The sequence below is a fragment of the Molossus molossus genome, unplaced genomic scaffold, assembly GCF_014108415.1.
Source record: "Molossus molossus isolate mMolMol1 unplaced genomic scaffold, mMolMol1.p scaffold_m16_p_15, whole genome shotgun sequence".
Taxonomy (NCBI): Eukaryota; Metazoa; Chordata; class Mammalia; order Chiroptera; family Molossidae; genus Molossus; species Molossus molossus.
Window position 1 is genome coordinate 23,939,096 of NW_023425350.1, and position 22,677 is coordinate 23,961,772.

Below are 22,677 nucleotides of genomic sequence, written 5' to 3' on the forward strand. Positions count from 1 at the left end.
TTTCGTTTAAAAAAATTTTATATTTTTGGCATGTGTTCATCAACAAATGATCATTTTTATTTTACAGAATTTACTAAGAATACTTGAAAACTTAACAATCAACCTGCATTCAAAATTTAAAACATTTTAAGTGATTTGTTAGTTCATAAATTCTTTAAACAGAAAACAGCTTCTAGTAGAAAAGAAATCCAATCACTAATTTTCACTATTTCAGAAGAAAATTTAAAGAATAAATGTTATATGTTTTATACTTACTACACTTTAACGACATAATGTAATGTGTTAACTCAGAATTCTTGCTTGAACTCAAGACATATATCCAACTGCTCACTCTACATTTCTATTAGGAAGTCTAAACAATATCTCAAACTAAACATACAAAGTTAAATTCCCAATCTCCCCCATCCAATCTGTCCCATCCAAAGGATTCCGAATCTGCCCTGGCCGGTTGGCTCAGAGGTTAGAGCGATGGCCTGCAGTCCGGAGAGACCGGGGTTCGCTTCCCGCTAAGGGCGCGTACCTTGGCTGCAGTTTGTCCCCGGCCCTGGTTGGGTCATGCGGGTGGCAACCATTCGATGTGTCCCTTTCACGTTGATGTTTCTCTCTCTCTCTCTCTCCCCCACTCTATCTGAACAAAAACTGAAAAAATGTCCTCATGTGAGGATAAAAAAAAAATGTACATGTGGGTATCATATAACACTCTGGACCATGACTCACACTTTAAAGCAAAGGAAGTTACACAAGGGACAAATGTAGCTGTCTTTGGAGAAAAATGAATACTAATTACCTCTGCAATAAGACTGGCAATAAAAAGGCCAAGTATTATGTAGATGTATGACTCCTCAAAGAAGACCTATGTGTAGCACAGTGGATCTAGTTATATTGGTAGAATTGTAGGCTGAAATATTTGAATAACTTGATTTATAAGCTCACTATGAAGTAAGACAGAAGACTCAACAAAAGGAAGACAAAGAACACAATTTAAAAATGGGCAGAAGAACTAAATAGACACCTCTCCAAACAGGACATACAAATGGCCAAGAGACATAAGAAGAAATGCTCAACATCATTAATCATCAGAGAGATGAAAATTAAAACAACGAGGTATCACCTCACACATGTCAGAATGGCCGCCATCAACAAATCATCAAACAACAAGTGTTGGCGAGGGTGTGAAGAAAAGGGGACTCTAGTACACTGCTGGTGGGAATGCAGACTGGTGCAGCCTCTATGGAAAACACTATGGTGTTACCTCAAAATATCAAAAATTGAATTGCCATTTAACCCAGTGATCCCACTTCTAGGAATATACCCTAAGAAGCCTGAAACACCAACCAGAAAGAATATATGTACCCCCATGTTCATAGCAGCACTATTTACAATAGCTGAGATCTGGAAACGGCCCAAGTGTCCATCAGTAGACGAATGGATAAAAAAGTTGTGGTACATATACACAATGGAGTACTATGCAAGAAAGAAAGATCTCTTATCCTTTGAGACGACATGGTGGGACCTGAAAAGTATTATCCTAAGTGAAACAAGCCAAGCAGAGAAAGACAATTATCACATGATCTCACTTATTTGTGGATATAATGAACATAACAGTCTGAGGAACAGGGTAGACCCAGAGACGTGAAATAGGGTACAGACTGACAACCCTCAGAACAGGGGGTAGTGGGGGGAGGGAAGAGATAAACCACAGAACTTATATGCATGTATGCATAACCAACGGACATGGACAACAAAGTTGGGGATGGGGAGGAGGGTGTCAATGGGGAAATAAGGAGAAACATCTGTAACAAAAATAAATTAATAAAAAAAATTATGACATTAAAAAAAAAAAGAAGAAGAGAGAGACTACTTATTTCACTTTAACTTCCTCTGGTTTTGACCTTTGTTCTGGGGGGGGAGGTCAGCCACCAAATACCTATTATATTCCTCATATTATGACTTCAAGTCATTATCCCAAATAATTCCTCAAACATTTGCCACAAAAGAGGAAAAGAAATGGTATTAGCATTATCAGATCCCTGAAGGGAAAGCCCCAGGAAGAAATTAGGATAGTTACTCATTCTTTAACCTTATCTGTCTTTATTTACTTATTTTAAATCCTCACCTGAGGATATTTTTCTATTTATCTTCTGAGACACACAGACTGGTTGCTTCCTGCATTCCCCACCACCCCCACCATGGCCAGGGACAAACCGAAACCAAGGTACATGCCCTTGGTTTCATCATTTTTACATCGCATGGCACACACAAAATACATATTACTAAAATGTTGCAGCAAACCAAAATATATTTTTTTTGCCAATCTGACAAAAAAAAAGGTAAAATTTTGTCTCACTCACACTGGTCGACTATTGTGTTAGCTGTTATCTTTTGTTGTTCTTTGTTTTTATTTATTTAACAATCTAAGGAAAAAAAAGACAGTGCCCCTGACTAAATAATCAGGTATTGTATGTTTTAAAAATTCTTACAGCACACCAGTTGAAAATCGCTGCTCTAAAGCATCATCAAACTCAATTTCCACAAGATCTAGATTTGCAAGTTCTACTGTCTAGGCAAAAAATAGAAAACATTCTATGTAGGAATTCAAATTATTTTCATACTGCATTAAAATTTTTTTTGAAATGAGGTAATTACTTTTACAACCTTCTTTAAACACATACCACAGCCCTGGCGGGTCTGGCTCAGCAGATGGAGTGTCGGCTCACAGACCAGAGAGTCATGAGTTCGATTCCAATCAAAGGCCCATATCTCAGTTGCTGTTTGATCCCTGTCCCTGGTTGGGGTCATGTGGGAGGCAATCAATTGATGTCCCTCTCTCACATCAATGTTTTCTCTCTCTCTCTCTCTCTCTCTCTCTCTCTCCCCCCCCCCCCCCCCCCCCTGCTCCCTCACACTCTGTCTGAAAATAAATGAAAAAATGTCCTCAGGTGAGGATTTAAAAAAATAAATAAAATAAATACACAACACACACACAACCAGACAAAAGAAAATGGTAATAAAAAGTTCATTGGATGTTCAACATTTCAACATCATATTTAAAGTGTTCTTCAAGATGTTGCCCTCCTGGTTAAAATAGTTCCTTACCCCAGTCTGTTCCATCGCCTGCACTTCTAGATTCACTGTCGCCTTCCTCTGATGTAACCAAGAAGTCAAACTCTTTTAAAGCTTCTTCTGTATCTCGATCTTCACTGCTATCAGGCAATGCTTTTTTCCTAATAATCTAATGAAAAAAAAAGCCAAATTAAAATATATTATGGAATTAATTTAAATAAAAAAGGTATACCTTTACCATTGCATGAGAAAACCCAATTATTGTTTTCTTCAGAAACTATGTCTTTGTTTTGTTAAATAAGCATAATACTTATTCAATAGTAACACACACAGACGTCTCTTTTAACTAATGGAATCATACACTGAAAACACTGGAATATGCCCTGGCCGGTTTCACTCAGTGGTTAGAGCATAGGCCTGCGGACCAGAGAGTCCGGGGTTCAGTTCCTGCTAAGGGCACGTACCTCGGTTGCAGTTTGTCCCCGGCCCCAGTTGGGGTCGTGTGGGTGGCAACCACTCAATGTGTCTCTCTCACATCGATGTTTCTCTCTCTGTCTTCCTCCCTCTCTATCTGAAGATAAATGCAAAAAAAACCAACAAAAACATTGGGTGAAGAGGTTGAGCTTGAATTGAAGAAATAGACAGACATGGAGAGGAGGAAAATGAGCCAGAATGCAACCCAAAGAACAATCAAACTCCAACGGAGAGCAAAGAGCAAGAAAGAAAAAAGGACATATACAGCTTTTTAAGGCACTGTACTATATAATAGCTTAAACACAACCAACTGCTTCTAAGAACCTTATGTTTCGTATTTTTAGTAGTGAACTATTTTGATTAACAAAATAAATTAACATTTTTTTAAAAAAACTTTATTCTGCTAAACATAGTAATAGGATAATTTTCAGCCATTCTTTCTTTATATATAGCATTGCAATAAATCTTCTAAATCATGCTTATTCATTACTACAGAGTTAAAATTTTAAAGTGCTTTTGGCATACAGCTATTATACTGCCACTGTGAAAATTAATGTACTATATCATAGAAGTTAACAAAACTATTATGAAGAAACCAATTATTTGTTTAGAAATATTTTTCCTGAAGAACTACAAAAATTTAGCTGTACCTTCATTACTAAGTCACAAAATTCCTATGACTTGTACTAAGTGGAACACAGGATATTTGTGATTTTGATTATTTAAAAAGAAACCAGTTTAGAGTTAGTGAGACCATACTTAATAGTTAAAATAATCAGCTTATAGCCCTAGCCAGTCTGGCTCAATGGTTAGCATTGGCCCACAGACCAAAGGGTCACTGGTTTGATTCCCAGTCAAGGGCATGTACCTGGGTTGCAGGTTCAATCCCCAGCTCTGGTCAAGGTCATATAGGAGGCAACCAATCAATGGGTCTCTCTCACATAGATGTTTCTCTCTCTCTTTCCCTTCCCCTCCCTTCTATCTAAAATCAATGGAAAAATATCCTCAGGTGAGGATTACAAAAAATAAAGTCTATTTAAAAAATCAGCTTATAGACTTTAAAAATATCTAAACTGATGTAATAACTAACAAAGAAACTTAAAGCATCATAATTAGTTATTATTTACCATTAAGCTACGAATACATTATTCTGACAGGAAAATAATATCTCAATACAATCATCTCATAGAAATCACAAGGGAGCACAAAATTTCCAAATGATTAGGACAAAGAAAAAGTACCATACAGGTTTAGGCATTTTCTTTAACTACAGTAAATTAAAGCACATGCTATTACCACTTGTTTGGGTAATAAAAAAGGGGCGGGTATAACTTCTTGAAGTTCAAATAAAACCCATGGCAGGGCTTTATCAGCAGAATACAACTGAATAGTAGCCCAGGGAAACAATAATCTGGAAGTAATAATTGGAGAGTTTGATGGAACCAGAGGGCATGAAGAACAAATAAGTTACACTTAGAAAACACTATAGTTAAATATATCATTTTCATATTTAGTATCTTATTTATCCTTCACAAAATCCTCTGGGGATAAGAAAGGTATGTATTATAATCCTTATTTTACAAACTAAAAAGCTAATCCTGAAGGATTAATAAGCACAGCTAATTAGTAACAGAGTTAAGATATAAATCTAAGGCTTTTGACTTCAGGTCCAGTCTGCTTTATATTACCTTACATTCCTCCTCCTTCTTCTTAAATAAAAATGGAAGAGGAAACATGAACACTTTTCTAGAAAAAGCAAAGCATGCCTTCATCTCTTACTTTTAAAAAAGGAGAAAGAAGAGACAGAAGTGCAAGAGGAAAAAAGTAGTGAGAAATAAACAAATGGAGGGGGGCAGGAGGAGAGGGTAGAAGGGGATAGAGAAGGGAACGGAAGGAAGAAGAAGCAATTTAGAGACATCTCTTATTGTAAGAAACTACCAATGGAGTAACACTTATAAAGATATAAACAAAACTACAGAAAAACACCAAACAAGCTTGAAGAAATCTAATAGAAGAGTTCTGAAAATCTGTAGAACTCATCTTCCAAAGAAACACAGACAAGAACAAAAAGGCATCTAATTGAGATGATGCCAGTCACCATCAGGCACCATAATGGGTCTGCCAGTTCTATTGTCTTATAGCAAAGAATAACACTGCATTGTTATAACACACAATGTTTACCATATTCACCAGCTCTACAGGAATGTTTAATGAATTAACAAAAAGTCAAAGAATGAGACCCTTAACAGAAAACTGCACTACTAAAAGTATTCTTGACTTTGAAATCAATACTAAAAACTCTTTTAAACTTACTCAAATTCATGAAAAAAAAAAGAAGAAGAAGAAAGAAAGAAAATTAAGAGTTTAGGTTAAGCTCTGGCCAGTTTGGCTCAGCAGTTAGAGCGTCGGCTTGTGGTCCAGAGAGACCTTGCTTCGGTTCCTGCTAGGGGCACGTATCTTGGTTGCAGTTTGTCCCCAGCCCTGGTTGGGTCATGCGTGTGGCAGCCACTCCATGTGTACCTTTCACATTGATGTTTCTCTCTCTCTCTCTCTTCCTCTCTCCCTCCCACTCTATCTGAACAAAAAATGGAAAAATGTCTTCGGGTAAGGATAAAAAAAAATTATATAAAAAAATAGGGTTTAGGTTAAAAGACATGTATTATTTTTGTTGTTGTTGTTTTTTTTTTTTTGGTACATGCCCCTAGCGGGAACCGAACCTAGGACTCTCTGGTCCACAGGCCGAAGCTCCAACCGCTGAGCCAAACCGGTCAGGGCCATGTATTATTTTTAAAGTATGTATAAAAGTCCATAAAAATATTTACATCTGAGTTATCCAACTCACCGTTGAAGTGTCAATGATGCTTTTCTCTCGCCCATCAATGTCATCATCTTCATCTTCATCACTGAAATCTGCAGCTGCACTTTCAGGGAATTTGAAATTATCCAGCACAGAGGCAGAATCTGTTAACTCAGATTTCCTGGTTTAAAACATGTACATCTTGCTAAGTTTATCTTTTAAACTCAACATAAGAATTAATCCGTGATATGAACTAACTTCTGTTTATGTTGTAACTATGATCCCTTAAATCACATTATGAATGACATTCTTATCCATTATATTTCCATGGGTTTTAACTGGAAAAGCAATACAGAAAATGATTACTTTTTAAAGTACTTTGCAACCCTATTTATTTATTATACTCAAGGTAATCTAATATAAAGAACTTCCCCTCCTGATTCAGAAGTATTTTGATCCTAAGTTAACCTTTATGTATTTCTTTTTAAAAATACTTTTCCACTCTGCCATTACTTTTCTCTATTCTTTTCCTCTATGCAACTCTTCCTATGACACACAAGTTTCCAGAACTAAGAAAACAGCTAGAAAATGTCAGTTTTTTCTGATGCAATCTTATATTTCTGAACAGCTCTCTCTCTCTCTCCCCTTCCTCCCTCCCTTCCTCCCTCCCTCTCTCTCATGCTATCTAAAAATCAATGGAGAAATATCCTTGGGTGATGATTAACAACAACAACAAAAAAGTCTCCAATGACATCTGTTTATAAAAGTCATCTTTTTGAACTGTCACCCAAATCTCCTAATTTTAGTTTATGTGCCAGATAACAGAAACTATGTTCTCTCTTGAACAGCGATTTTCAACCTTTTTCATCTCATGGCACACAAAACTAATTAACTAAATTCTGTGGTACTCCAAAAAATATATATTGTATGTTTTGCTGATCAGATAAAAAAATAGGTCTAATTTTGATTCATTCACTACAGACAGCTATTGTTGTGTTGTCATTTATTTATTTGACAATCTAAGAGAAAAAAGAAAAGTGCCCCTGACTAAATAGGTAGTGCATGTTTTAAAATTTTTTGTGACACACAGGTTGAAAATTGGTGCACTAGAACATATACAGAGTTTAATTAAAACCATTCTTCCAGACTAAACAAACATGAAAATAAAGTAACATTATATTTACACTTTCACAGAACATCTGACTTCCTCTTTCTCTAAAATCAGTAAATATATCCTCGGGTGAGAATAAAAAAAATAAAATAAAGAAGAATCTCCTTATTTAACTTTTCATGTTCTTTTACATAAAATTACATATAACTGTATGATACATGACGCATAAAAATACAACAAAATATTTCAAACAGCTATTGAATTTTTCACACTTATTCTATCAATTTAAAATATATACTTAAAATAGATATTTTTCAAAGGAAAGATGAGTTGCAGCATTATTAGATAAACAAAAGTGGCTAAGATAAGATTTGCTTCTAAAGAATTTGCATATTTATATTATTTCTGGGTCACAGAAATAAAATTTCATTCATAAAGATTTGAACTGAATTTCCAAAATAAGATATTTTATGAAGTTCTAATAGTAAGTAACTAAGCTTCCAGATATAATAATCTGTATTAAATCCATAAATTTCAAGGAAATATCTGAAATAAAAATATCCTTAAAATATCATAAATAACTTTAATCACTATGTGTTATCTTCTACCAAATGAATTTTTCAATTTTTATTAAACCTTATTATAATTATTTCTGTAGCAGTATCTAAAAGTACAAGTATCGTAAGTATCACCCATAAACCAAATATATTTAATAAAAACCGAAGTTATAGATAAAACACTTTCCAGACAAAATACTTACCCAATCATTGCTGTGTCCTTAACTTCACCCTCTGTGCCATTTATAACTGAGTCCTGATTTTTGTCATCTTCTCTGTCAGTGAGATCACTTGAAAAGCCCAACAAAGCTCGTACTCGTTTAGATTTCACATCTAGAATAGTATCTGTGTAACCCACCTCCTGTAGATACCTGTGTATGAAGATTATCCTTACAATTCAGCCATATTGGATCAGCATTCTATAACTTAATACATAAATAAAGTATTTCTTTAAATTAGTTGCCTGCATAAGACTTAACAGAATAGTACTATGCTAGTACAACTAGCTAATAAATAACCTTCCAGCTGCATCTGGAGCTGTCTCCTACAGTACCAGTCTCTATGGTCACTGAGAAAAATCAAAGAACTATACAATACACCATTCATTATATTTATCATGAAAAGAAGTTGTTCCTACATCTGTAATACTGTCAACAATAAAGATACACTTTAAAATAAAATAATATTTTTTAAAAAGAAGCTGTTCCTTAATATACCTAATAGCATATTCTTTCTTCTAGGCAGGGTTGGAATAAACTCACTCTCAGATAAATTACTATTTATAATAGTAGTTATTATAACCAGTAGTCTTGTTACATTTCTGTCACTATTTGAGATCTAAAGAGGATCTTTCTAGCATACATAGTTTCCTCCATGACATACAAGAAGACAGATATTCCAAAGAGTCACTTTTACAGAAAGGAAGCTTCTATCCTAGGACAACTGTAAAATAAAAAATGTAGATCACAATTCAATTGTGGAATATGGGATGCCTGGGTGCATGGGGAGAGGGGGATGTTGCAAAAAGGCCGCAGCACAGAATAAGAGAATAGGCTTTGTATTTAGAATTAGAACTGGGTCTAAAGCCCATTTCTGCCACTTTCTTCCTATGTTACTTTAATTCTGCAGAACCTCAGTTTCCTTTCCCCTAAAAGAGATACACTTAGTACAATGCCTGGCATATAAAAGGCACTCAATATCTATTAACAAAATAAGATGACCAAAAAAAAGACCAAAAGTGATAGTGGCAAAAACATGAAAAAGGCAAGTGTCACTAACAGCATCATTAATAAACATGACAGACAAATGTTGCGCATTAACTTATAAGCAAGCATCAGTCTACGGCATGAGAGAAAAACAAAGGTGTACAAGATAACCACTTTAATGTCACTTTATTTTAAGATCTGGTGTTAATAGTTATTAGAGCTCAGAGATATCTCACAAAGATATGTGACCAAAAAGGAATTAAGTGCATCCTATCCAATCAACACACTCATTTTTTCATTCATATTCAATATTTATAGAAAGGCTTTGATTAAAATTTGGATAATAAAATCTAACTTTTCCAAATTTAATCCGTTTTTCTTTCAAATTAATACAAAAGTGGTATGTTTTCCCACTTTAAACAAATAATATTTGATACATACTTTACTTTGGCAACAAAATCACATTATAAACAACTGTTTTGATAACTGTGCTTTTCCTAGATAAGTTTGCTTTACTAAATAGCTACTTCCTCATTCACTGATAAAATGTCACCTTTCCTTTAAGGGGCAGATTGAGTCTTTTAAAGTTTTTGCAAGTATCTTTTTAATTACTCACTACAACGTCTCATTTGAAAAAAAAAAATCAAAAGATTAAGAACACGTTATTTATTTATAAAAAGAAAATGCATAAATCATATTTAAGACCAAAATGAAGGCACTAGTGAAAAATCCACTTATTAAATACTAGTGAAATCTCATTTTCTTTTAACTTTGATTAAATGAAAAATAGGTATGTGGAGACATTTTACTATTCTCTTCCCATCATCAAAAGGAATGGCTGGCAAGCATCCACTTTGGAAATGATAGATTTAAACTATTCACAAGTGACATCAAAAGTCCAAAACAGATGGCAAATTTCATTTTACTGAGGCACAAACCTGAATACGAGTTTCAAACATGATATGCAAGGACCAGACACTGAGCTGGTGAATGGGTCTAGCCCACCACCTGACATATGAACCTCAATCCAGCTTTGTTCCCTTTTTATAGTCTCAAATACTCATTTGGGAAAATCAAAAAGTTCTTCAATCAACTAAAATCAACTAAAAACAGAAAGTTTAAAAACACAAAATTCACATATAAATACTCATTAACCTTATATTAAAACTTGTATATTCATGTCTAAAAGATGCAAAGTGTAACTTTAAGAGTATAAAATTCTTTAAACTATAAATTTAAGTGTATAAGAAAATCTAGGTTAAAACTGTACTCTTTTTGATGAAGCTAAAATTATAAAAATAATTTCTTCTTGATAATTATTAATATTTAATAAAATACAAATTCCACTATAGGGGGGAAAAGAAGTTTAATTTGAAAAAGTAATTCTTAAATTAAGCTTTTTCACAGCAGCAGCAGCATAATAATATGAGGTAATAGAGTTAAAAATACAAAACAAAAATAATCTCATGAAAAAAAAATCTCATGAAAATATATGCTTCTTCTTTTTACTTTGACTACAAGTTACTTACTGTCTGAGTAGTTGTCGACCTTGTTTCCACATTAACTGGCTATTTTGTTGTGGCTGCACCTCTGTTTCATTACCTTCATCTAGAAAACATTAAATTATAATAAAACCGACTTGTCATATACATTAGAGGTCATCTCAATTCATAAAAAATATCCAAAAAAATTCTGTAAGATTAAGAATATGTGAAAGTATACCGTAAGGTATGTTTCAGGAGAATAAAAATTCTTCTTTTATGTCAAATTCCCATAACAAAACGCCAAGTTCATTACTATTACTGAATTCCCCTCAGAGTTACAGAATTAAAATAAAGGCATTTTCCAAAACTTTAGGCAGCTTGAGAATGTTCTTCCAGGACAAAGACCTATCCAAATCAAGTCACATTCCCATCATGGGGGTGCCAGAAGAAGAAGAGAGGGCAAGAAATTGAAAACCTATTTGAAAAAATAGTGACATAAAACTTCCCTCACTTGGTGAAGGAAACAGACATTCAAGTCCAGGAAGCACAGAGAGCCCCAAACAAGATGAACCCAAAGAGGTCCACACCAAGACACATCATCATCAAAATGCCAAAGGTTAAAGACAAAGAGAGAATCTTAAAAGCAGCAAGAGAAAAGCAGTTAGTTACCACAATGGAGCTCCCATAAGGCTGTCAGCCGATTTCTTGAAAGAAACTTTGCAGGCCAGGAAGGAGTGGCAAGAAATATTTAAAGTGATGTAAAGCAAGGACCTACAACCAAGATTACTCTGTCCTGCAAAGCTATCGTTTAGAATTGATGGCCATATAAAGAGTTTCCCAGACAAGAAAAAGCTAAAGGAGTTCATCACCACCAAACCATTATATGAAAAGTTGATGGGTCTTCTTGAAGAAGATAAAAAAATATGAACAATAAAATGGCAATAAATATCTATCAACAATTGAATCTACAAACAGAATGAGCAAGCAGAACAGAAACAGACTCATAGATACAGAGAACTTTTTGTTGGTTGCCAGATGGAAAGGGCGTAGGTGAAAAAGATGAAGGGATTAGGAAGTACAGTTTGGTTGTTAGACTGAGGATCCTCAAAGGGAAGGGGGGAAGAGGGGTGGGAAGAGAGAAACCAAAGAACTTATATGTATATATTCATAACCAATGGACACAGACAATAGTGTGGGGAAAACATGAGGGAGTGGGATTTGGAAGGAGGAGGTCAAGGGGGGATAAAGAGGGACATCTGTAATACATTCAACAATAAAGATAACTTAAAAAAAAAAAGAAAAAGAATATACTTTGGCCCTGGCTGGTTTGGCTCAGCGGTTAGAGTGTTGACCCAAGAACCAAAGAGTTGCCAGTTCAGTTTTAGTCAAGAGTGTGTATCTCAGTTGCGGTTCGATCCTTAGCCCTGGTTGGGGTCATTTAGGAGGCAGCCAATCAGTGAGTTTCTCTCACATCAACGTTTCTCTCTCTCTACCCCTCTCTCACTCTATCTGAAAATCAATGGACAAATATCCTCAGTTGAGGATTAAAAAAAAAAAAAGAATATACTTTGCCCTGGCCAGTTATGCTTAGTGGTTAGAGCGTCAGCCCGAGGACTGAAGAGTCACAGGTTCAATTCCCAGTCAAGGTCACATGCTTCAGTTGCAGGTTCGAACCCTGGCCTCAGTCCAGGTCGTGTGGGAGGCAACCAATTGATATGTCTCTTTCATTAATGTTTCTCTCTCTCTCTCTCTCTACCCCTCTCCCTCCTTCCCTTCTACTCTCTCTAAAAATCAATGGAAAAATATCCTCAGGTAAGGATAAAAAAGAAAAAAGAATATACTTTTAAAAAAGAGTTTGAGGATGTATTCTTAATTGATTTGGTTTATTTTTTTATTAAGGTATAATTTACATACAGTAAAATTCACCTTTTTACTATTTTTACAAACACATAGTGTTGTTATTACTACCCTTTGTAATCAACCCCTCCCTTTCCACTTGAATGTCCTGGCATCCACTAATATGTTTTCTCTTTCTGTAATTATGCCTTTTCCAGAAAGTCATAAGGATTCTAGAATCATACAAAATGTAGCCTTCTAATTTTGGCTTCTCTTACTTGACATAATTCCTTTGAGATTCACATAGGTGTATATCAGTAGTTCGTTCCTTGTTCCTGTTGAGTAGTATTCCATTGAATGGGTGTACCACACTTCAGTAACATCACTGGCTGCCTTTATTGTTGAATGTATTACAGATGTCCCTCTTTATCCCCCCTTGACCTCCTCCTTCCAAATCCCACTCCCTCATGTTTTCCCCACACTATTGTCTGTGTCCATTGGTTATGAATATATACATATAAGTTCTTTGGTTTCTCTCTTCCCACCCCTCTTCCCCCCTTCCCTTTGAGGATCCTCAGTCTAACAACCAAACTGTACTTCCTAATCCCTTCATCTTTTTCACCTACGCCCTTTCCATCTGGCAACCAACAAAAAGTTCTCTGTATCTATGAGTCTGTTTCTGTTCTGCTTGCTCATTCTGTTTGTAGATTCAATTGTTGATAGATATTTATTGCCATTTTATTGTTCATATTTTTTTATCTTCTTCAAGAAGACCCATCAACTTTTCATATAATGGTTTGGTGGTGATGAACTCCTTTAGCTTTTTCTTGTCTGGGAAACTCTTTATATGGCCATCAATTCTAAACGATAGCTTTGCAGGACAGAGTAATCTTGGTTGTAGGTCCTTGCTTTACATCACTTTAAATATTTCTTGCCACTCCTTCCTGGCCTGCAAAGTTTCTTTCAAGAAATCGGCTGACAGCCTTATGGGAGCTCCATTGTGGTAACTAACTGCTTTTCTCTTGCTGCTTTTAAGATTCTCTCTTTGTCTTTAACCTTTGGCATTTTGATGATGATGTGTCTTGGTGTGGACCTCTTTGGGTTCATCTTGTTTGGGGCTCTCTGTGCTTCCTGGACTTGAATGTCTGTTTCCTTCACCAAGTGAGGGAAGTTTTATGTCACTATTTTTTCAAATAGGTTTTCAATTTCTTGCCCTCTCTTCTTCTTCTGGCACAACCATGATGGGAATGTTGCTTTCCTGAAGTTGTCCCATGGGTTCCTTATATTATCCTCATTTTTTTTTTTTTTTTTTTTTATCCTCACCTGAGGATATTTTTCTATTTTTTGTTCAGGTAGAGTGGGAGGGGGAGAGAGGAAGAGAGAGAGAAACATCGATGTGAAAGGGACACATCGAGTGGCTGCCACCCGCACGACCAACCAGGGCCGGGGACAAACTGCAACCAAGGTATATGCCCTTAGCGGGAACCGAACCCGGGTCTCTCAGGACCGCAGGCCAACGCTCTAACCGCTGAGCCAAACCGGCCAGGGCTATTCTCTTTTCTTTTTGCTGTTCTGATTGAGTGTTTTTTGCTTCCTTATATTCCAAATCGATGGTTTGCTTCTTGGCTTTACCTACTCTACTATTGATTCTCTGTAAATTATTCTTAATTTCAGTTAGTGCATACTTAATTTCTGACTGGTCCTTTATTATGCTCTTGAGGCCCTCACTAAGTTCAATGAGCATCCTTAGAAGTAGTGTTTTGAACTCTGTGACTGTTAAACTGCTTATCTCCATTTCATTTAGTTCTTTTTCTAGAGTTTTATTCTATTCTTTCATTTGGGGAATATTTCTTTGTCTTCTCATTTTGGCTGCCTCCATGTGTTTGTTTCTATGTATTAGGTAGAGTTGCTATGTCTCTTAGGCTTCCTAGGGTGGCCTGCAGTAGTAGGTGTCCTATAGGGTCTAGTGGCTCAGCCTCCCTGATCACCCAACTGGGCCTTTGAGGTGCACCCCTCGTGTGAACTTCACACCCTTCTGCTGTAATTGAGTCTTGATTGCTACTAGCATGTCAATGGGAGTGTTTTACTCAGGCTGATCAGCTGCAAAGACTGGCTGTGCTCACTGACAACCAACCTCTGATTACCTTGGATGATCAGCTGTGCAGAGCCAACCACATAAAGCAAAACTTACTTCAACAGTGTTCTGGTACACCCTGAGTCCATTCCTTGTGTCACTTGTGGAAGTGGGTGGGTGGTAGTGCTTCAATGTGGTCTGAAACTGTCCACTGGGTGTGCTGGCTCTGGGGCAAGGTCAGCCTATGTTCTAACCAGGGCCACCAGGCATAAGCTACAAAGCAATCTGCTGATGGCTGCTTCTTGTGCTGGGCTTGGAGATGCCCAGGCGAAGCCAAGCTGTGAACCAAGGCTGGCTGCTTCTAGTGCCAGGCCTAGGGCCACTTAGTGAGAGTTATGGGGCTAGCTGTTGGTCAGATGCTGCTTGTTTGAGAGAATTTAGAAAAATTTGGCCAATCCTGTGGTAAAGCCACTGGAAACAGCTTGGATGGGCCTGAAAGTTGGGTGGGCAGGGCCTCAGGGAATCACCAGGGCAGAGGAAACAGTGTGAGCCAGGTTGCTAGAGTCCCAGATATGGCAGCTATTTGCCTGCCCTATGGGGGAAGGGCTCACCAAAGGAACAACAGCCTCTACCAGAACATCTGTCCACGAGAAAGCTGCCTCTCCAGTCCTCGTCCCAATGCCAAACAACTCAGTTCTTCCCCATATGTCTCTGGTGCCTTTCAAGCTGCCTCCCCCATGCTGGAGCCTGGAGGGTTCAAGCCCAAGTAAGTCCATGCATGAACCCTTTAAGAGGAGCTGTCTGGGGCTCCAGCAGCCTCAGCCTCCCTTAGCCTCAGTTCCTGCTGATTTTTACAGCCAGAAGTGATGGGGACTTCTCTTCTTGGCACTGGAACCCTGGTGTAGAAAAGGGACTCCTCTCTTCTCAGGGAGGACCTTCCCAGCCAAGGTATCCTCCTGATTTTTTATGCACCATACGTGGGTGTGGGACCAGCCCACCTGTGCCTCCGCCCCTCCTACCAGTCTTGATGTGGCTGCTGCTTTTTTTTCCTTTATTGATTTTAGAGACAGGAAGGGAGAGGGAGAGAGAGAGAGTCGAAGCACGAAGTAGCGAGGGATAGTCATCAACTATGAGAGTCATTCTTACCTTACCAAGATAAAAAAATGTTACATTATACAAAAGCAAAGATTTTCAAGTGGTAAGAGTTGTATTTCTTGGTAATATTAAAAGTATTTGGCACTTCCAGTCAAGCTGGAGTGACAGGGACCTCACAAACAACATAGATGAAACAATGGTTAAGGTACTGGGCAGTATACAGCAAATACTGTGATCCCTGAGAGAAAGGAAACAAACAGGTGAGCCCTATAATTGTTTGTTTACTGCCTTGAGAGTTTCCAGATGACAGCATACAAGGAGGTAACTCAAACAATATCTGAAGAAATAATATCTGAAAGTGCCAAATTTCATGAAAACCATAAAACCATAGATCCAAGAAATTTGACAAACCCCACGCACAAGGAACATTGGGGGGGTGGGGTAGGCACCAAACCACATCATAATAAAATTGATTAAAACCAATTAAAGATAAAGAGAAAAATCTTTTTTTAAAATGTTTTTACGAATTAAAAAAAATTTTTTTTCTTTATTGATCTGAGAGAGAGGAAGGGAGAGGGGAGGGAGATAGAAACATTGATAAAACATTGACTGACCACCTCTTCCATGCCCTCCAGTGGGGATTTGGCCCACAACCTGGACATGTGTCCAGGGAATTGACCTGGCTACTTCTTGGTACATGGGTCAATGCTCAACCACTGAGCCACACTGGCCGGGCTTTATTGAATTTTTAGAGCGAGAGGAGGGGGAGAGAGAGAGAATTATCGATGTTGACTGGCTGCCTCCCACACGCCCCCTACTGGGGATCGAGCCAGAAACCCTGGCATGTGCCCTGACCAGGTATTGAACCAGAACCTCTCAGTCCATGGGATGATGCTTAATCCACTGAGCCACAGTGGCCAGGCAAGAGAAAAATCTTAAATGTAGCCAGAGAAAAAGGTCACATTCTGTACAGAACTATGATAAGGATGACAGAAGATATCTCAGAAAAAATGCAATCAAGCAAAATATAAAGAATACAAAAGCAGAAAGAATTCATTATTAGCAACTCATATTATAAGATATGTTAAAGACACAAGGGAAATGACCAGAAAATATGGATCCATACAAAGCAATATGAGTACAGAAAATTTTTACTTTTTATAGCATTCAAATTTCTTTAAAAGACAATTGACTATAAAGACAAAAATAATATAGTATGTGGTTTATATAAATAGGAGTAAAATATATAAAGCAATTGCATGAAGACAGAGAGGACAGATACAAGTACACTGTAATAAGTGTTTCATACGACACATGAAGTGGTATGTTATCACTTAAAGATAGACAGTAATAAGTTATAAACCCTAAACGAAGAGTTACAGCTAATAGGTCAGCAAAAGTAATGAAGTGGAATCATAAAAATTACTAGATTAATCCAAAAGAAATCTGAAAAAGAGAAAAAAGAAGCAAAGAACAGACTGAACAAATACCAAAATGGTAGCTTTAAACTTAACAATATCAATAATCACATTAAATGTAAGTGGTCTAAACATCTCAATTAAAAGGCTGAATTTGCCCATATGGTGTGGCTCAGTGGACTGAGAGTCATCCCATGGACTGAGAGGTCCCTGTTTAATTCCCAGTCAGGGCACATGCCCGAGTTGCAGGCTCAGTCCCTGACGGGGGGCGTGCAGGAGGCAACCAATCAATGTTGATGTTTCTCTCTCACATCGATGTTTCTATCTCTCTCTAAAAAACACATAATCAATTATAACATATTTTAAAAAATAAAATGCGGCTGAATTTGCCCTGTCCAGGTAGCTCAGTTGGTTAGAGCATTGTCCTGATATGCAAATTACAGCATGTGGGTCAAATCTGGCCTGCCACACTCTTTCATTTATATATCGTGCTGCTTTTATGTTATGACAGCAGAGTTGAGTAGCTATAACAGCAAACATATGGTCTACAAAGCCCAAATATTACTATGTAGCCTAAGAAAAAAAAATCTGCTGACCTGCTCTAGATCATAACCTAACCCGTTATTCTTACCCATTTAAGCTCCTTTTGTCTTCACTTCCTTCCCTCTGGGGTTTTAGTTCAGTCTATTACTTCAGCCATTCTTTTGCCAATGTACTCGATTTTCTTGTCCCCTTGTCTCTTCATGAATTCAGTAAAATCAACTATTAACTATTTTTATTCTATTTAACAAGTGTACAGACCAGTGCTTCTATAAAAATCATGGTCACACATCTCAACCAGACATTTAGCTTTTCTCAATCCTACCATTTCTTAGTCAGTTTGTCTCCCTGTTCATTATAAACCTGCTCTACATTTTGTAAATCTCTTATGCACTCTTAGCAGATAATCCTGTCTCATACATAAAGCTATCATATTAAATACCCACTACCAAATTGAAACCCTAACCTATAAACCCATCACCTAACTTCCTATATTCTTTCTTGGTAACAGTAAAAGACATGATCCCCCTGCCATTCTCCAGTTATGTTCTGAATCCAATCCCTGTCCCTTCTTTAGATACCTTCCTATTTTGTCTACTCCACTTTCTCCCTTTTATTTGCTTCTCCTCTAAGAAATACCTCTCTCCCTCTCCCTCTCCCTCACCCTCTTCCTCTCCCTCTCCGCCCCCCCTTGATGGTTTGTATCCTGTCAGCTATTGCCCTCTAATCCTTCTCCTTCAGCTTCACAACCTAAGATTCCTGAAAGTTGACTACACTTAGTCTTCACTTTCCACTGTCTATGTTTCTGTCCTCACCTCTCTCCCGAAATTGTTTGCAATCAAGTTCTCAGTGGCCTGATTGTCACTAAATCATAGAGATATTTTTCAACCCTCTGGACATAATCAGTAATGCTGAAGGATCCTTACTTCTGAAGACCATCTCTTCACTTGGTTTCCACTGGCTTCCCTCCTACCATTAAGACAACCCTTATGAATTTCCTTTTCAGAGTTCTATTTTTCTACCATTTTTTAAAATGTTGCCTTTCCTTGGGGTTTCATTTTATGTCTTCTTCTCACTCTACATAAGGTCCCTGGGTAAGCCTTGCACTCCAATGGCCTTGAGTGTCATCAGTACAACATGATGATGTCTCTCAAATCTATATATCAAACCCATACCACCGACCTGAGCTCCAAACTTACACACCTGTCTACTAGCCATCTTCACTTGCCTAACAAATAAATCCAAAAGTAAACCCACCATCTTCCAAACCTACTTCTAGTCTAGTTTTTCAAACTAAAAGTGTCGGAGTCATCTTTAGTTCTCCCTTTTTTCACTCCCAAAATTCAAATAAAAACTAATTCGGGCAGATTTTAGCTCCTAAATATCTCCTACACACACCCACTTCCCCTGACTAATTCTTACTTGTCATTCAGATGTCAACTTTAAACATCACTTCCTGCAATAAACATTCCTTGACTACTTAAGATTTGGTTTCCTGCTATTAGGCTCTGTAACCCAAAACCTATTATCTTCCCTACTATGCTTATCATTTTATTGTAATCATTTTTTTTCTTATTCTCCCTGTAAAAATCCAAAAGGGCATTATTAGCTTTTTCACAAAATCTGGTGCTGGGTCTGACAAGTATTATGTATTTAATATTTGTAAGATGAATAGTTTGAAAGATTAATACATGGCATATACAAGATACTAACTAGGTGCTGTATACTAAGAAAATAAATCTGGGAGTTAAGAATTATTTCCAGAATTTTTCCCAGTTCACAGATAAGGAATGGAGCAACCTCAGAGAGATCAGGTACTATTCACAGATATTTAAAGAGTTAGGGTAGAGTCAAACTTGGATGTATCTGATTTCAAAGCCCAAACTTTTCCTGCTGAACCACATTGTTTATTTATAAACAATTTGCAAATATTGCAACTAGGCCTTTATACTCCTAAACTGATATCTAAAATTTAGAAAATAAACATTTTAATGTAAAAGTACTGATTAAAACTCCTTTGAATTAGGCAATGTAATTGTAGGATAGTCTTTAACAAATAGCTAGATATAAAAGAAAATATGTTTTTATCTTTTAAAAAATTTAAGTGCATCTCAAGTTAAAAGAAGAGATACCAAAGCAAAAGATAGAACAATTAGAAAACAAAGGAAAAAATATGTCAATGATCAGGTATTATTCTAATTCTCAAGAATTCAATATTCAACTGTGGAAGCATGTTAATGACATTACTACACTGAACTGAACTATAAAATCAGCAGCACATTTAGAACTTACTTTGTAAAGTTCATTTCCACATTGTCAAATATAGAAGCAGTGTGATAAAATGGGAAGAATATAAATCTTGGAGTCAGATAGATCTGGGTTCAGATCCATATTCCCATTACTTAACAGCTGTGTGACCCTGGGCAAATTTCTTCACTTTTCTGAGTTTAAATTTCACATAGTTAAAATGAGGATAATATTATCTTTATTAAATAACTATTTTAAAAATTACAGTTACTATATATAAAGACCCTAGTACAAGGTAGGTATTTCAGTAAATTATATAAATAATAGTTAATATCTTTAGATATTGATCCAGAAATTTAATCTAAAATTATGTTAAAAACACTCTCACTTAAAACATGGAGGTAACTTTTGAACAACCTTTCCCTTACAACTACTAATAAGTAAATTGTATCTATATTTCTTACTATCTGATTGTTTACAGATACTATTTTTGCATTGTTTGGTGGGGTGAAGAGGAAGAAATAACACAAAAGGATAATAAATGTTTTAGCTGTTAAAAAGATGATATGGTTACAGAATCTGCTGTGGGTGACAAAGTCCAAAACAATTCTACACCTAAAATTGAGGAATTAGGTTTATGGGACAAGGAATTTCCCTGTACTTAAAGAAATCTCTTACCTCCATAGTTCCTAGTCTTTCTCTTAGGATTTCAAGGGCATATTGTACTTTTTATTGCACATCTCAAAGTTCCCATTAATAGTGGGGAGACCCAGCAATAATCAGTTGTGTTGATGCATGTTACCCCATGAATTCTGATCCTTCGAGTAAGTATAGAACATAATCAGAAAATGGGAAACTAAAAACAAAAGGAAGGGGATAAAGGAAAGAAGGTGGTAGAAAATGATCTAAATAACACTATATAATTAGTGCCAAAATATAAATAGGTCAGAAGAAAAATAATATGCAAGTAACTACAAATTAACTTGCAGTTATAAATACTGTTGCTACAAAATACTAGACATTGAACTTCCTTTAAAATTAGCTTACCAGAATCATAGCTTGGAGGCTTCATATCTCCCTGATTCAATTCTGTCCCATATTTCAACTTGTGGTATTTGGCTCTAACAAAGAAATGAGAAAATACAAACCATCTTAAAACATATTTAAATAAGTTTTTAGTTATGCAATAGGAGTAGTCATCAGTATGCAGTTGTCCTAGCTAACTTTTAAAGGCTTATAGCCTTCCAAGGTGTCAAAGTCATAATACAAAGCATTCACCACTATTATTTTGTTGTTATACCATCAAGTGCTATTGTAACAAATAAAGGACTAACATCGGGAACCATACATCATCTTTCTGTACTTACTAATGAACAATATTAACATGCTAGTTTTTGTTGTATTCAAATTTTCTTGACAACTGCCAGAGTATAATTCTATTATCAAAAGCAGCCGGTAAGTCTGGATTATAAAATAAACCTGTAAAGACTAACTTTTTTCAAAATTGAGTTTTTTAAAAAAGAAAAATCATCTGTAATACTTTGTGCCTTGTCAGGCAATTATGATTTGCCAAGAATGCATTATATTGAACAATCCAAAGGAAGGAGGCAGCGGGGAACCACCCCAAATCATGAATGTTGAATAAGATAGTCCCGCCCTGGAAGGTTTGGCTCAGGGGTTGGAGCGTGGGCCTGTGGACCAGAGAGTCCCGGGTTTGGTTTTCGCTAAGGGCACGTACCAAAAAAAAAAAAAAAAAAAGATATTCCAGCAAGAATTAATAAATTTTTTTTAATAGTCAAAATATTCTTTGCCTTTTCAGGAAGAACTGTGACAAGCAGTCTTATCTTCCTTTAAAAGCTATATGAATGCCATTATTTCTAGTTAATCTTATTTAACCATCTCAGATTTAACCATCTGAGATCAGAAAAATAATCTAGATAAGGTAAAAAAATTTTAGGTTAAATAAAAATGGCCATCCTTAATATATTTAATATTCTGACTTGTTTACTTCCCTGAAATACTATGGCCATTTAAAATAAATCCTCAATATGAGACTGGGATAATAATAATTTAAAAACCTCAGTAATAAAAAAGTAATGAAAGGGCAACATGGCCACATTTGAAAGTTATTTATTTATTTATTTATCCTCACCTGAGGACATTTTTCCATTTTTCTGTTCAGATTGAGTGGGAGAGAGAGAGAGAGAAACATCGATGTGAAAGGGACACATCGAGTGGCTGCTACCCGCACGACCCAAGCAAGGCCGGGGACAAACTGCAACCAAGATACGTGCCCTTAGTGGGAACCGAACCCAGGTCTCTCAGGACTGCAGGCCGACACTCTAACCGCTGAGCCAAACTGACCAGAGCGAAAGTTATTTTTATCCTTATAAAAAAACAAACAAACAATTGAGCACTTACAAAGTTTTTATATTTCAAGGGAAGTATACAGAAAACAAAAAATGTTTGCGCAAATGTATGAAGTACTGGAATTCTTCATATTATTTTGCAATAATTATTTTGCAGTTACAACAGAAAAAAAAATCAATGTTTTATATAGAAGGGAATCCTAAGAAAACCTATAAAAATTATAGACAGCTAATATTCTATTTTGTAGGGTAGGTGGTAGGTACATCAGTATTTTTTATATTAGTCTTTATGTGTTGCATATATATAAAAAATGTTTTGTAATAATATGTACCCATTAAAAAGAAAAAAGAATATGTTTGTCAGTATGGACTGATCTCTAAGCTTAAGTGAAAAAACAAATTACAAA

General features: G+C 36.3%; 1 protein-coding gene across 4 annotated transcripts in view; it reads right to left on the minus strand.

The window, feature by feature from the left end:
- STRN (striatin) overlaps positions 1–22,677 on the minus strand; it is an 88,507-nt gene that overhangs the window by 31,310 nt on the left and 34,520 nt on the right. For all 4 annotated transcript variants that reach the window (XM_036262405.1, XM_036262407.1, XM_036262408.1 and 1 more), the window contains exons 3-7: positions 20,949–21,022; positions 10,737–10,815; positions 8,206–8,373; positions 6,380–6,515; positions 3,097–3,232 (exon numbers count right to left, since the gene is read on the minus strand). In XM_036262405.1, the coding sequence (XP_036118298.1) occupies positions 3,097–3,232; positions 6,380–6,515; positions 8,206–8,373; positions 10,737–10,815; positions 20,949–21,022 (593 nt within the window). The remainder of the gene's footprint in view (positions 1–3,096; positions 3,233–6,379; positions 6,516–8,205; positions 8,374–10,736; positions 10,816–20,948; positions 21,023–22,677) is intronic.